General features: G+C 38.4%; 1 protein-coding gene across 1 annotated transcript in view; it reads left to right on the top strand.

Moving 5' to 3' along the window:
* ephb6 (eph receptor B6) overlaps nt 1-12,997 on the top strand; it is a 38,338-nt gene that overhangs the window by 15,797 nt on the left and 9,544 nt on the right. The window contains exons 3-5 of the mRNA XM_058648461.1: nt 1,474-1,746; nt 3,955-4,124; nt 4,207-4,502. Of these exons, the coding sequence (XP_058504444.1) occupies nt 1,474-1,746; nt 3,955-4,124; nt 4,207-4,502 (739 nt within the window). The remainder of the gene's footprint in view (nt 1-1,473; nt 1,747-3,954; nt 4,125-4,206; nt 4,503-12,997) is intronic.

Genomic DNA, 12,997 nt, shown 5'->3' with positions numbered 1-12,997 from the left:
GACAGAGAGCGCGAGAGAAAACTGTCCTTTCAATCCACTGACAGCTCCTCAGACTCTTTCTATCTGCTCACTGATCTTATCATTATTCCAACTGGGCAAAATATGAATGCACTCCCTCATGTGCAATGCAACAAAGACCTTTGTTCACACTGGCTGTCAGAAAGAGACGTGAGCATGCAGAAAAACATTAACATGCACTAACACAGAAAGACACAGCCAAACGCACTCTGATAGGGTGTCAGGACCTTTTGTCCTCTTCTCTTTGTTGCAGGGAGAATAATGATGATGAGGCCTAATACATAATTCCTCTGTGTTACAACAGAAAAGGCCCTGCTTGTCACTCAGAGCTACATGAGTTTAAAGCAGAGCCCTTTCTTCCTTGGAGGCACTGCACTGTATAATTTTTGAAACCTAACCCGGTGCCAAATTTACATTTAGACTCATCGGACAGATTCTAATTCAGAGCTTTGTGTCGCCGTGCTGTGCACTTTCCTCCACAAGGGATCAACACATGTCCAACTCTATTAGATCACACAGAAGTATTTAAATGGGGCTGTAAATATGGATGTTATATTGTCTCTGATATCTTCTACAGTGCAGGGGAACTGAATTGTGGCTGAGAAGGCCTTGAATGACACATTACAAATTCATCATGACTTTTTATGTGTCCCTGAACACACACATTTTTTATTTTATTTTGAAAACCGTCAGAGCGATCCAGAGGGAAATCATAATAAAATGTGGATTCATTTCTATGAAATTTCGCCCTCGCATTCATGATCCCCAGTGAGTGAGCCCCAAATGCTTTGTTTCATGGCACAAACACCAGTTAATTTGCTAAAAGAATAGTTACAGGGTTTTAAAAGAGACATAACTCAGTGACTTTGGCGATCCTTCACGGATCGGTAATCTTGCTGACTGCCAACGGACACTGGCAGCAAACATTCAGAATCAGCAACAGTTTGAAATGTGTCGTAAATTAATTGAAATGCTCAAACGGTTTATTTAATGTCCTGGTTTCATAATCACTGTTTCTGTAATTAGGCAGTGGAAAATCTATGGAGTACAGAGGACATAGAGGTGACCTATATCACTGGCAATGTAGGACAGCCTTCCCCTTGTGGATTCAATAGCGGCAAGTTCTTTATCAAAGCAAAAGAAAGGTTTCAAACAGGGAGTGATCTTAGAAAACACCAGCAATATTTACCATGTGACCAACCATTTTATTTTCTAACTTTCATACCTTTTCAGATGGTGTCTGTGAAGCTTCTTCCATCAGTCATCCATCTTCTGTAGTTATCTGAAGGTGACGGACTGGATTAAATCAAGCAAGTCCAGTCGCCTTCAGCTAACTACAGACGTCTACATGTTGTGAATTGTTACCACAGTTTATAAAGGCTGATTCTACCTAGTATCACGTCATCTATGAACAATGTTACCTTTACACAGCCATGTCATTTGTGTGTCTCTCAGTGGGATGAGGTCAGTGTCCTGGATGACCGAGGGAAGCTCATACGGACCTTTGAGGTCTGCAATGTCAACCAGAATCCCCGCTTGCAGGACAACTGGTTGGCTACACCTTTCCTGTACCGACACTCAGCTCCACGGGTGTTTGTCACGTTGCGCTTCTCGGTGCGCGACTGTGGCAGCCTGCGATCACCATCACCCACCTGCAGGGAGACGCTCACCCTCTACTTCAAACAGGCCGACTCCCAGAGAGAGCTGGAGAGGACACTGGTCGCTGAGGTGAGACCCTGGAGGTGTCATGTGTAATAATGCCTGTACATCGCTTTATGTCCAATACAGCCTGCAGGAAATGATTATAATTAGAAGAATAAATTGCAGCAATTGCACAGCAGGAACATAATTGAAATCATTGTCATAGAGGAACAAAGAAGAAACCAGAAAACATTCACATTTTACTGATTATGTCCTATAGATTACATTAGATTAGACTTTATCGATCCCACTCAGGGAACATCCACCGCATGTTGTAGCAGCCAAAGGACAAGAAGAGATCAAACAAGAATAAAATATAACACAAGAGAATAATTCAAACACTATTGTAGTGCAAAGTGTAGAATTAAAAAAAACACGAATATACTGTATATCTTGCACAAATAAGCTTTATCTATGTATTTACTGTATATAGACCCAGCTGGTCAAATTACTTTTCCTTTCAAAGCTGACAGTGGAGTGGCTAAAATCTAATGCATCATTAGTGAACATGTGTCCACCTGCCATATTAGGCAACACGTGTTAAATGCAACTAATGACACATCTCTGAAATTAAACATGTGACAGCTCTCACTCTAGTTTTGACATAAATGTGTCAAAAATAAGTACAAGTAGTACAAGTTTACCAATGTATATGGCCTTTTTTTAATAGCCATCTAAACATTATAAACATCTACACACAGTATACGTGTATAATCAAATGAATGATGGCTGGGTTCCATTTAGCCTCTTTAGTTTCAGGGTGACAGTTTCCTCACTGTCACACTGTTGTGACTGAACAGAGCCATGAAAAGCCATCACTAACACCTGTGTCCATGGGGAAAACATTTCTCTTTTCCAGTGGTTATATCTAATATCCAACCAACATTTGAGAAGCTGATTTCACATAGATTTCACATCAGCTGATTTAAAGCTCTGAATGTACTGTATTTACACAGTATAACGTATGTATAATATACTTATATACTTATACTTATAATATATAATATATAATATAAAGAATATCTTATACATGTTTTGTAAATGTATCTGTAATTGTTGGTGTTATGTTAAAGTTGGATCACACATCAGTGAGTTTATTATTACATTTTAATGGTAAGGTTTTATATTAAGTCAGTCATTTGTATGTTTTGTAGTTTATTATCATCGTGTATAAAGATGTCGCTGCTTCCTAATAGATATAAACAGATATATTTGAAATGAAAAATGTTCAGCAGCTAATCTGTAATTATGGCTCATGTGGTCTAAACTGAATTCAACAGAGATGATTTCTGTCCCCCAGCTGTGTTCAGTCACTGCTTGAAGCAAACAACCACACTGAACCATTAACCATAGTAAAATGCAATTGTAATTGTTGTTGTGCTAATGTTACACCAATACAGCAAAAGCGTCTCATCGTCCCATGACTTGGAGTAATTGTATAATCACCTCGGTTATGACTGCGTTTGCCAGGGAAAGCTGCTGAGACTGATGGGCTCCTCCGTCCACAGTGGTGGAAAACACATGCTTTGCATTTACAAAATGCAAAAATGTGCTGCGGCCTCGAGAAATGACACTTCACTCCCACTAATTACATCTTTATGACATAAAATAAACAAACGAGACCATTTTACACTCACTGCAGGAAATTCTCACGTGGCATGTGAAGTGGTAACCATATTTTCTGACACTTTGTGTATGTATGTGTTAAACTGCTGAATCTGATTTGCTGCTGGAGGTACGTACATACGCTGTTGCAGTCCCACAGTGGGAGGGATGCAGTATTACTTGCACAGATGAATGCATTTGTCCCTGGGGAAGTCAGATGCTTGTTACATATGCAAATCAAGCCTGATGAGGAATTGGAGGAGAGTCACAGATGAACACACGGCACTGCAGAGCTACACAAAATCTTAGCAGGGATTTGAGCAGGCTCCCCACAGGGACACTCAATCTGCACATCTTAGTAAACATTTACACTCGTCACTAAACCGCTTCACTTCATTGGAAAAAGCAGGCCTGTAAACTTGAGTTTGTCCTTCTTGCTTGTGATGTTTTGACCGAACACAGTCCATGTTCATCTGTCAACTTATTTTAGTGTCTATAATTTACTTCTCGGTTACTTCTCTCTTCCATGTCAACCACACATCCTTGCCACATCATTTTGTTCTCTCTTGACCACTCATTATCTTTTCCTTCCTCTTCCTCTGTGTTTACTTGGCTCTGTGCTCGCTGCAGCCGTCCAGCAAAGAGAAGGAAACCAGGGAGGGCTGGGTGAAAATCGACACCATTGCAGCCGACAAAAGTTTCTCAAAAGTGGAGCCCAGTTCCCCTCACCAGTACCAACCAAACAGATACAGCCGCATCAACATTAAGACACTCAGCTTCGCCCCACTCATTCGCAATGGGTAAGTGTCACCGTGCTGCACGTGTACACTGAGTTTCCTCACTCTCAAATGCCTAACCGCTCTCCACCCTCACGTCTGTTAGGTTTGTCTTGGCTGTCGTCGACAGTGGGGCTTGTGTTTCCCTCATGGGTGTGTCTATCTTCTACCGCCGCTGTCCGGCCACCAGTCTCTACTTGGCGTCCTACCCTGCGACTCCCTCTGGGGCTGAGCCCACAGCTTTGGTGGCTGTGACAGGGACGTGTGTCCCCCACAGTAAAGCCCAGGGAGGGACGCCCCCTCGCATGCACTGCAATGCTGAAGGAGAATGGATGGTGCCTGTTGGAGGATGTGTCTGTGATGAAGGCTATGAGCAAAACCTGAATGGATCCGCCTGCCTGGGTGAGTCTGAGTACGGCCGACAATGTGCAGGTCACTGTGTGCGCAGTGTTAATCAGTCATGCACAGCAACTCAATATATCAGCCATTTGTTAATGGTATGAAGAGATGTCACGTTACACTTTCATAAAGTTGAGGGATAGTGCAATAGACAAATAAAAAGTGAAGTTAACGTCCCTGTAGGGATATCCTGACTTTTAGTGCCTCTTGTGGATAAAGCCCTTTAAACACATTTGACATAATGAAATTAACAGTGTCTTTTATAGTGTTTTTAATGTGACGATGGTCATGAGCACTTGCATCTGTCACACTCCATGTTCCCAGTTTTATCACAGTCTAAATGTTTTAATAGTTACTCTATAGCGCTCGTGTTGTTTATCCACAAAGAAAACAAAGAACTGCTTTCAGGAACGAGTGGTGATTTGTTTTGTTTCACTTTACTGTTGGTATCTGTACATGTACAGTCATGTATCTATACACTATAAAGACTCTAAGGCAGATAATGGAACAAATACAAATGAAGTTGAGGAAATTAACATTTACACATATTTTATTTTTTTATTATTATTATTATATGAACACAAAACTTGCCACAAGCTGAAATGACATGAGTTCCGCCTCACTGAACAAACATTTCAGCGCGGTTTGTGCCGTGACTCAGATGGACTGTGTATTGGGTGAATAAACCCATGTTTGTAGTACATTTTATTCATGTACAGGTCATCATAAATTTGTTTTCCTGTGAACTGAATCTGATTTCTGAAATCGCCCCTTAAAAGGCGCAAAGTGTAGACAAAATGCTTGAGGAGAAGTGATGATATCCTTCCATCCATTTTTACCACTTATCCTTTGGGACCAGTTCATACCTGTGTGTAATTTAGTCTCCAGTAAATCTAACCATGATCTATACAGGGTTTTTCTGGCTTTTTTACCATGGGAGGACGTTTTTGTACTTGATGAAATAAAATACGTGATTAATGTTTTTATTCTTGGCTCCGTTCTTGACCTTGTGTCATTTTTCTCTTGTTATTTCGTGCGATGGGTCATGCAGCGCATGGATCAATAGTTAAAGGAGCTGCTGTCTCTCTGATCTACAACTATGTAAAGACGGAAGGAAAACAAGGGCAGGCAGGTCAAGGATGAGACGCGCTGCAAGAGACGTTAGATCCTGTCTTCTGTTCATGTAGTGCATTTACAGTGATGCCACTTTGCACAAATTGTCTGCTGTCTGAGATTTATGGAAATATTTTCAGGAAATGCAAAGAGACGCTGGTGCTTTAGGGTCAGTATCACGAGGCGACTAACACGCAACACTGTAGCCTACGATGGTCAGCATTTGCAAAACCACTTTTTAAAGTGGATGCAACTGTTTGAAAAACGTTTTTTTGTTTGTTTTGTTTTTTTGTTGTTTTTTAAATTGAGAGATTTCCAGATGGACAGGAGGGGATATAGGGAGCAAGCATGAGGAGGAAGAGAGCGAGAGAGCCGTAGTGAGAGGGATGTGACACATTTAGGTCATGGCGATGTAATGGCCACTCGTCTGTGAACAAGTGACAGAAAACGCAGGGGGAGGGGGGGGAGGAAAATAGGGAGAGATGGAGGGAGACTGAAAGATTGGACGATGCAAGTAATGACTCAAAGAACTGAGCAAGCAAAAAAAAAAATTCAGAGAGTGTGAAGGGAAAAGTGGTTACATGACTATCTTTGTGTGAATGTGTGAATATCTCACTTTGGAGCTGATAATGCTTTTCAGCGTGTCCACATATTATAGTATGTCTGAAGACTGAACAACCCACAACTACAGTAGACCGCTGGAGTCAGCCACAGTTTTCAGTGGTTCCCTCACACGTGGGCCCTCAAATTCTAACCATCTCCAGGACAATTAGTCCTCTAATTCTGCCAACTCAGCTGTGAAACGTGTTCATGCTCTTTTGCTTTACATCTGTAAAAAAAAAAAAAAAAACACTTGTGTTTGTCTGCACTTGATTGATATTTACTGACAAATCACCCGTCGAAACTGCTTAGCTGCTGCAGCACAGGCTTTGCACTGACTGTGTCTGAATGATATAACACATTTCTGCCCACGCTGCTCCGGCTTTTTGTTCCAGCCTTCGTTTGATTAGGTTTTGTTGATCACTTCACTGAATAATGATTTGGATTGGCCTCATTACATTGTTGTCCACTGTGGCTCCCTGGTCATAAAGAGAAAAGAGGCAGATGGTTAACTGGCAATGCAGTCGTCAAGGATTATTAACAGTAGCCGTTCTTTGTTCTGGTTAGAAAGTGGAGCACCAAACTTTTGTCATTATTATCAGTTGTACATTTTGTTCTAGTTTGGATTGAGCCTGAAGGACATTTAAAAACCCCCCAAAATGTGCTAATGATAAATAGGTAGAGTGAGTATGTTGAGTAAACGTGTAATAACAACATAATCTTTGTTTTTCACTCCCAGTTTTTCTTCCACTTACAGATAAAACTTAAGATTAGACTTTCTCTGTGTCTCAAACTGAAAATGAGTCATTAGATATTTCCACAATTGAGAAGAACACGTTTCTCTATCCTAAGTGTGATGACATTTTCCTGTGAAGTCAGACTCTGCACTGCTTGAAAAGCTTTTGGCACAGACGCATTAAAAAGATTATTACTCAATTATTCATAATGGCGTTTATCTCAAGCAATTCTAAAAGGACATTCTACTTTAGGGTGATCATTTCCAGCTTTTTGAGAAATCTGCAGGGCCATTCAGACTCACAAAACCATGGCAGTGATTTATTTTCTTGCCAAACTACAGAAAAATGTTTTTCTCTTTTGACATTTGCATCGCAGATGGGGAATGGTGAGGCGGAAGAGCACAGGCAGAAACATGGCTGAGCATGAGACACAATTACACCTGTTCAGCCAAACATGAACCAGACCTTTGAGTTCTGTTAGCCGGTCTGACCCGGCCATACGTCAGCCTCAGACAGGCCTCATCCCTCTGATTGATTCCTCTTAAATATTAAGCCACTGTAGAGGATTTGGGACACGGATTAGTGAAGAGAGCCCAAACAGACTTTGGGTTAATTTGGACTCGTGTCTGTAGTTTTTGTGTGTGTGTGTGTGTGTGTGTGTGTGTGTGTGTGCGTGTGTGTGTGCGTGTGTGTGGTACGTGACTGTGTTCTGACAGTGTAATCTTTAACATGTCAGATTGTTGTGATTTGTCAGCCAGAGTGCTCACTCTCAGCACACACACACACTTCCACGGACTGACTCAAGGCACATTATTGTGCAAAACAAGAACATTTGGGGAGGAAATGAAGTACAAATGCAAGTGTGATATTGTTTTTAAGTGTGATGGTTGACTTGACTCTATGCCTAAAAGGCACTTTTCTCCAAACGGCATGAATAGTTTCCTTTGAATCATGTATTAATCTCTTTCTCTTTTTTCTTTTTTTCTTTCATAATATTCACCCACCATGATATGTCCCAGTTCTTTACTTATTTTCACCGATGACATTTCAAATACATTCAAATCTGTATTAATAAAGGCCAGGCTAATATCAAAACGGTGTTTATTATACAGTATTGATTTTCAGCCGGACCTCGCTGCAGAGGCACAGTCGGGCAGTGATGACAAACGAATCTGATCTGCATTACATTACAGTTTCTGTTTATGACGCAGCAAGTCATGAAAGAGTCCGCTTTGTTTTTGCCGTGAGGTTTTTCAACCCTGCGTTTCTGGGAATACTGGTGTCATGAGTCCCAGTTCCCCGAGTACACGTGTGGAGCTTGACTAAACAAAAATGTAAGAGACTTTTTTTCTCTCGTGATATTTAAGACTTTAATGAGAGTACAGTGATGTGCAAATGTCTTAGGCCACCGTTAGATGTGTTGTTTTAGCTGTAATAACAAGTATGACAGTATGATTATTTCACTGGAACGCGTCCAGAAAACCCGCAAAAAGTCTATGCACTTTTCAAAAAACACATTGAACAGATTTAGTGTTCAGTGTCAAGGATAAACTTAATGTCAGTCACATCATTCTAACCAGATGCCAATGATGAGAGTATTGAACAGACATAAAAACAACAAAGCTATTGTTCCACATTACAACATTTAAGCCTGAAATCCATCACATCACCTCACAAAATTCACAGGAACAACTGAGGAAATGATAATTGTCATCATGGCACCTAGAGTTTGATTTGAACCTGCTGTCAGTGTCATGATGATGACGTCATTTTGTCCTGAAAAAGGTGAAGGATGTGCTCATCAAACCTCAGGTGTGAAGGTGCAGGACAAAATCAGCTTACGAGAGGAAAAAATAGGCTGTCCACACACTGAAAATCACAAAATCTCTTTTTAAGTTTAATTATGCGAGGTCTGAGTCAAACATCCATGGGAAGGAAAAACAGCATTTATACACACATACAAGTACCCCTCCAATTATAATTAGAATAACTCGCATTCTATGACTTAATTGTAGGGAAAAGGGTTATTTAAGCATCCAAATTGCCCCATATTGTAGTTTTGATTTCACGGATGATGAAAACCCTTGCTGGTCAAAATATTTTCCTCTTAAACGTCTCTGAATCTGTTCTACTACATTAAAGGTTTAACATTTTTGTAAACACCAGAGATTTGTCTCATATAAATGTCTTTAAAGGAAATAACTATGTATTATCTTTGTCACCGTTTAAATTGCGTCATCCATTATATTATGTATACATATATATATATATATATATGTATATATATATATATATATATATATATATATATATATATATATATATATATATATATATATATAAAAAATATTAGAGCACATGTAATGCAGTGTCGGCCTGTTTCCAGGCTGTGCTTTATCACACAATGCTGGTAAAATGAAAAATAGAAAAAGCATTTACAGCTTGAACCTTGTGTGTGTCCACCTCGTCTGTTGTGAGGTCACATCTGTGCTTATGTGTGCATCTGAGAGAGAGAGTGAGAGAGAGGGAGAGAGAGAGAGAGAGAGAGAGAGAGAGAGAGAGAGTTAGAGAGAGATTATGCTGGGAGCCAAAAGAGAGAATGAGTGCATGAAAGAGGGAGAGAAGGAGAGAAAGAGGAAAATTGGGTCAGTGATCTACATACAGTTAACCTCAAATTACTCACCACATCGCTGTCTTCTTTTTTCCTTTTTCCTCTAGAAAAATTCATTTTTGTTTTCAGTTGTACTGGTTTATTTCTCACTAACAGTTTAATGTAGATAGTGTAACCTTTGTCTAACTCCTGGCATAATTAATATTATTATCTAGTTTCAAGTGTCATTGCTAAAAACGACACTTCTCATCAGACTTTATATAAACAGTGATCAAGGTCATGTTGGAATAGTTGTATTCTTATATCTTTTCTTCAGTAATAAACAGCTCCTCTGAACATGCGTCACTCACATCTGTGCACATTGTGCATAATGACTATATAGATACATAATGGCTATATAGATACATAATGACTATATAGATACATAATGGCTATATAGATACATAATGACTATATAGATACATAATGACTATATAGATACATAATGATAATATAGATACATAATGACTATATAGATACATAATGACTATATAGATACATAATGACTATATAGATACATAATGACTATATAGATACATAATGATAATATAGATACATAATGATAATATAGATACATAATGACTATATAGATACATAATGACAATATAGATACATAATGACTATATAGATACATAATGATAATATAGATACATAATGACTATATAGATACATAATGACTATATAGATACATAATGATAATATAGATACATAATGACTATATAGATACATAATGATAATATAGATATATAATGACTATATAGATACATAATGATAATATAGATACATAATGACTATATAGATATATAATGATAATATAGATACATAATGACTATATAGATACATAATGATAATATAGATACATAATGACTATATAGATACATAATGATAATATAGATACATAATGACTATATAGATACATAATGATAATATAGATATATAATGACTATATAGATACATAATGATAATATAGATACATAATGACTATATAGATACATAATGATAATATAGATACATAATGGCTATATAGATATATAATGATAATATAGATACATAATGACTATATAGATACATAATGATAATATAGATACATAATGACTATATAGATACATAATGATAATATAGATACATAATGACTATATAGATACATAATGATAATATAGATATATAATGACTATATAGATACATAATGATAATATAGATACATAATGACTATATAGATACATAATGATAATATAGATACATAATGATAATATAGATAGAATGTTACGACCAAGCCCTGCCTATTAGATGCATTATGTCAAATACATTTTCCCCAAAAATGTTGTAGGCAGATGTTAATACACTAATGTCACCCTAATGTGTGCTGAAGTGTTTATTTCTAATTAAGCTTTGGTCTGACTTTGTTATTTAACACTGTAAATAACTGTGGAGACTCAATCTTAAATTGATGTCACAAGAACTAGATCTTCATTAAATACTTTGTCCTCTCTGTTGTACAGTGGGAGGCAAATTTATACAGTAAACATTGGTAGCATATAAAATGTTTTTGTCACTAAACTGCTCTGTAACTACCTGTACTTGAATGAATCTAGAGTCGTACTGTAGATGAAGCAGGAACACCGAGGCTTGTGCTCTCATGGCCGCTTTAATCAGGGTTATGAAGATGAGAGGATGACAAGGGGGGGGTTAAGTTGTTGCCTTAGCTCGTAAAAGAAGCATTAAGAGACTGCAGTAAAGTCTTGTTTCGTGTCAGAGCTGTAAGAGAACACCTCTGATAATGTGCAGCCCTGTCATTAAAGATGGAGGAAGGTGAATATTTCCCTTCTCTACCTTTGCTTTGTTCTCTGTTTTACCCATCGTATTGCACTCCTTTACATAATCTCTTTGTTCATCTTGCATCCGTCTTCATATTCTTTATCTAGTTTATTCTCCCTCTGATCTCTGGCTTTCTTACTTCTTACTGTCTGTCTCCTTTTTTTCCACCACTTCACACTTGTTTGAAAGGAAAGTCCACTCTGGGATACAAGTAAGAACACAAAAAGCCTTTTACCTGTGTATTCTTTCCATCTTTCCCATCTCGCTTTCTTATTTCATCCTCTCACGCCGCCCTAACCGAGATGCATTCATTCCACACATTCTCGGCAGGTGAAATTTAATCCTTGACAGGACTGTATATATAAATAAAGTCATGGGTTCACTCCTTGACCACAAAGAACGAAGACACACATCTTCTCTCATCCTCCACCTCAGAGAGAGCACTCATCAGGTGTGCCATTTGCACATAGAACATACATATTCTACACATTTAGCTTGCAGACAAGGGGACCGGATTTTGAACAATGCAACCTTCGGTTGACACTGCTTTAAACACACAGTGTGAAAATGGCAGCAGACTCAGACCCAGAGGCAACGACTCACAATTTTCTCATCGTTCTGCTCAGGACAGGAACTTGAGGCTCTCGCAGGTGACAGGATGAAGTGAAGTGTGTGTCACTTTGACCTTCATGCTCTGCCGTCCTGCTGTTGACATTAACAATTGGCACATTTCACAGCTTTTCTTTGGTAAAGCACATCAGTTCAGGATAACAGCCTGCAGGTTCATATGACATTGTGTGTGTGTGTGAGTGTGTGTGTGTGTGAGTGTGTGTGTGAGTGTCGGTTCTGGATGGATTGATCTGATTTTGTTGAAACTGAGATGTTTGGTAACACACAGCTTATATTGAGTCTGATGCAGTGAGGTTTGCTGATGCTCTGATGATCATGAAGCAGTGATGTATCACTGAACTTGGAGGTGTTAGTAGTTTTGTGCTCTTCAGTCAGTGTTAATCATCTTCTCTGTGTTCATATTGTCCCTAATCCACTCAACGACTCACAATTCTGTGAAAATTGGCGATAAAGATGTGTGTTGTTATCTTTTTTTCTTTTGAAGAACAGTGCTTCTTTGATGTATCGTGAAATTGGCTGTATCTTTTCAACATAGTGAGGAGACACTTTTTTAATTAAACCTTCATGAACATGAGAAAAAACAATATAACAGTGACATTCATCTCATAGGTTTTCTTTTTTATTGCTCCAGATGACAACATTAAAATGCTTGTTTAAAGCCTAGAAAGCAGACCTCAGAGTTTAGGTTATTATTCTCAACAGTGAACTTTCTTGCTCAAATAATTGACCATAATTATGATAATGACTCAGACAGTGATAGAGGGTTTGATTCATGTGGTTAAAAAGAAGTTATACAGCCAGAAACTGAAGTTACCATTAAACATAAGGTGACAAAATGTACCCAAGTCATGTTTAAATGCTCATTCCTAACATTATTTTAATGGGTTATTATAATGGGTTATGGCTAAACTAGTTTCAATTTCCACCTGTTTCCATTTATTGTTCTACGCTAT

This window comes from Solea solea, chromosome 13, assembly GCF_958295425.1.
Source record: "Solea solea chromosome 13, fSolSol10.1, whole genome shotgun sequence".
Taxonomy (NCBI): domain Eukaryota; kingdom Metazoa; phylum Chordata; class Actinopteri; order Pleuronectiformes; family Soleidae; genus Solea; species Solea solea.
The sequence above is the reverse complement of the archived record's forward strand: the minus strand, read 5'-3'. Positions and strand labels throughout refer to the sequence as shown.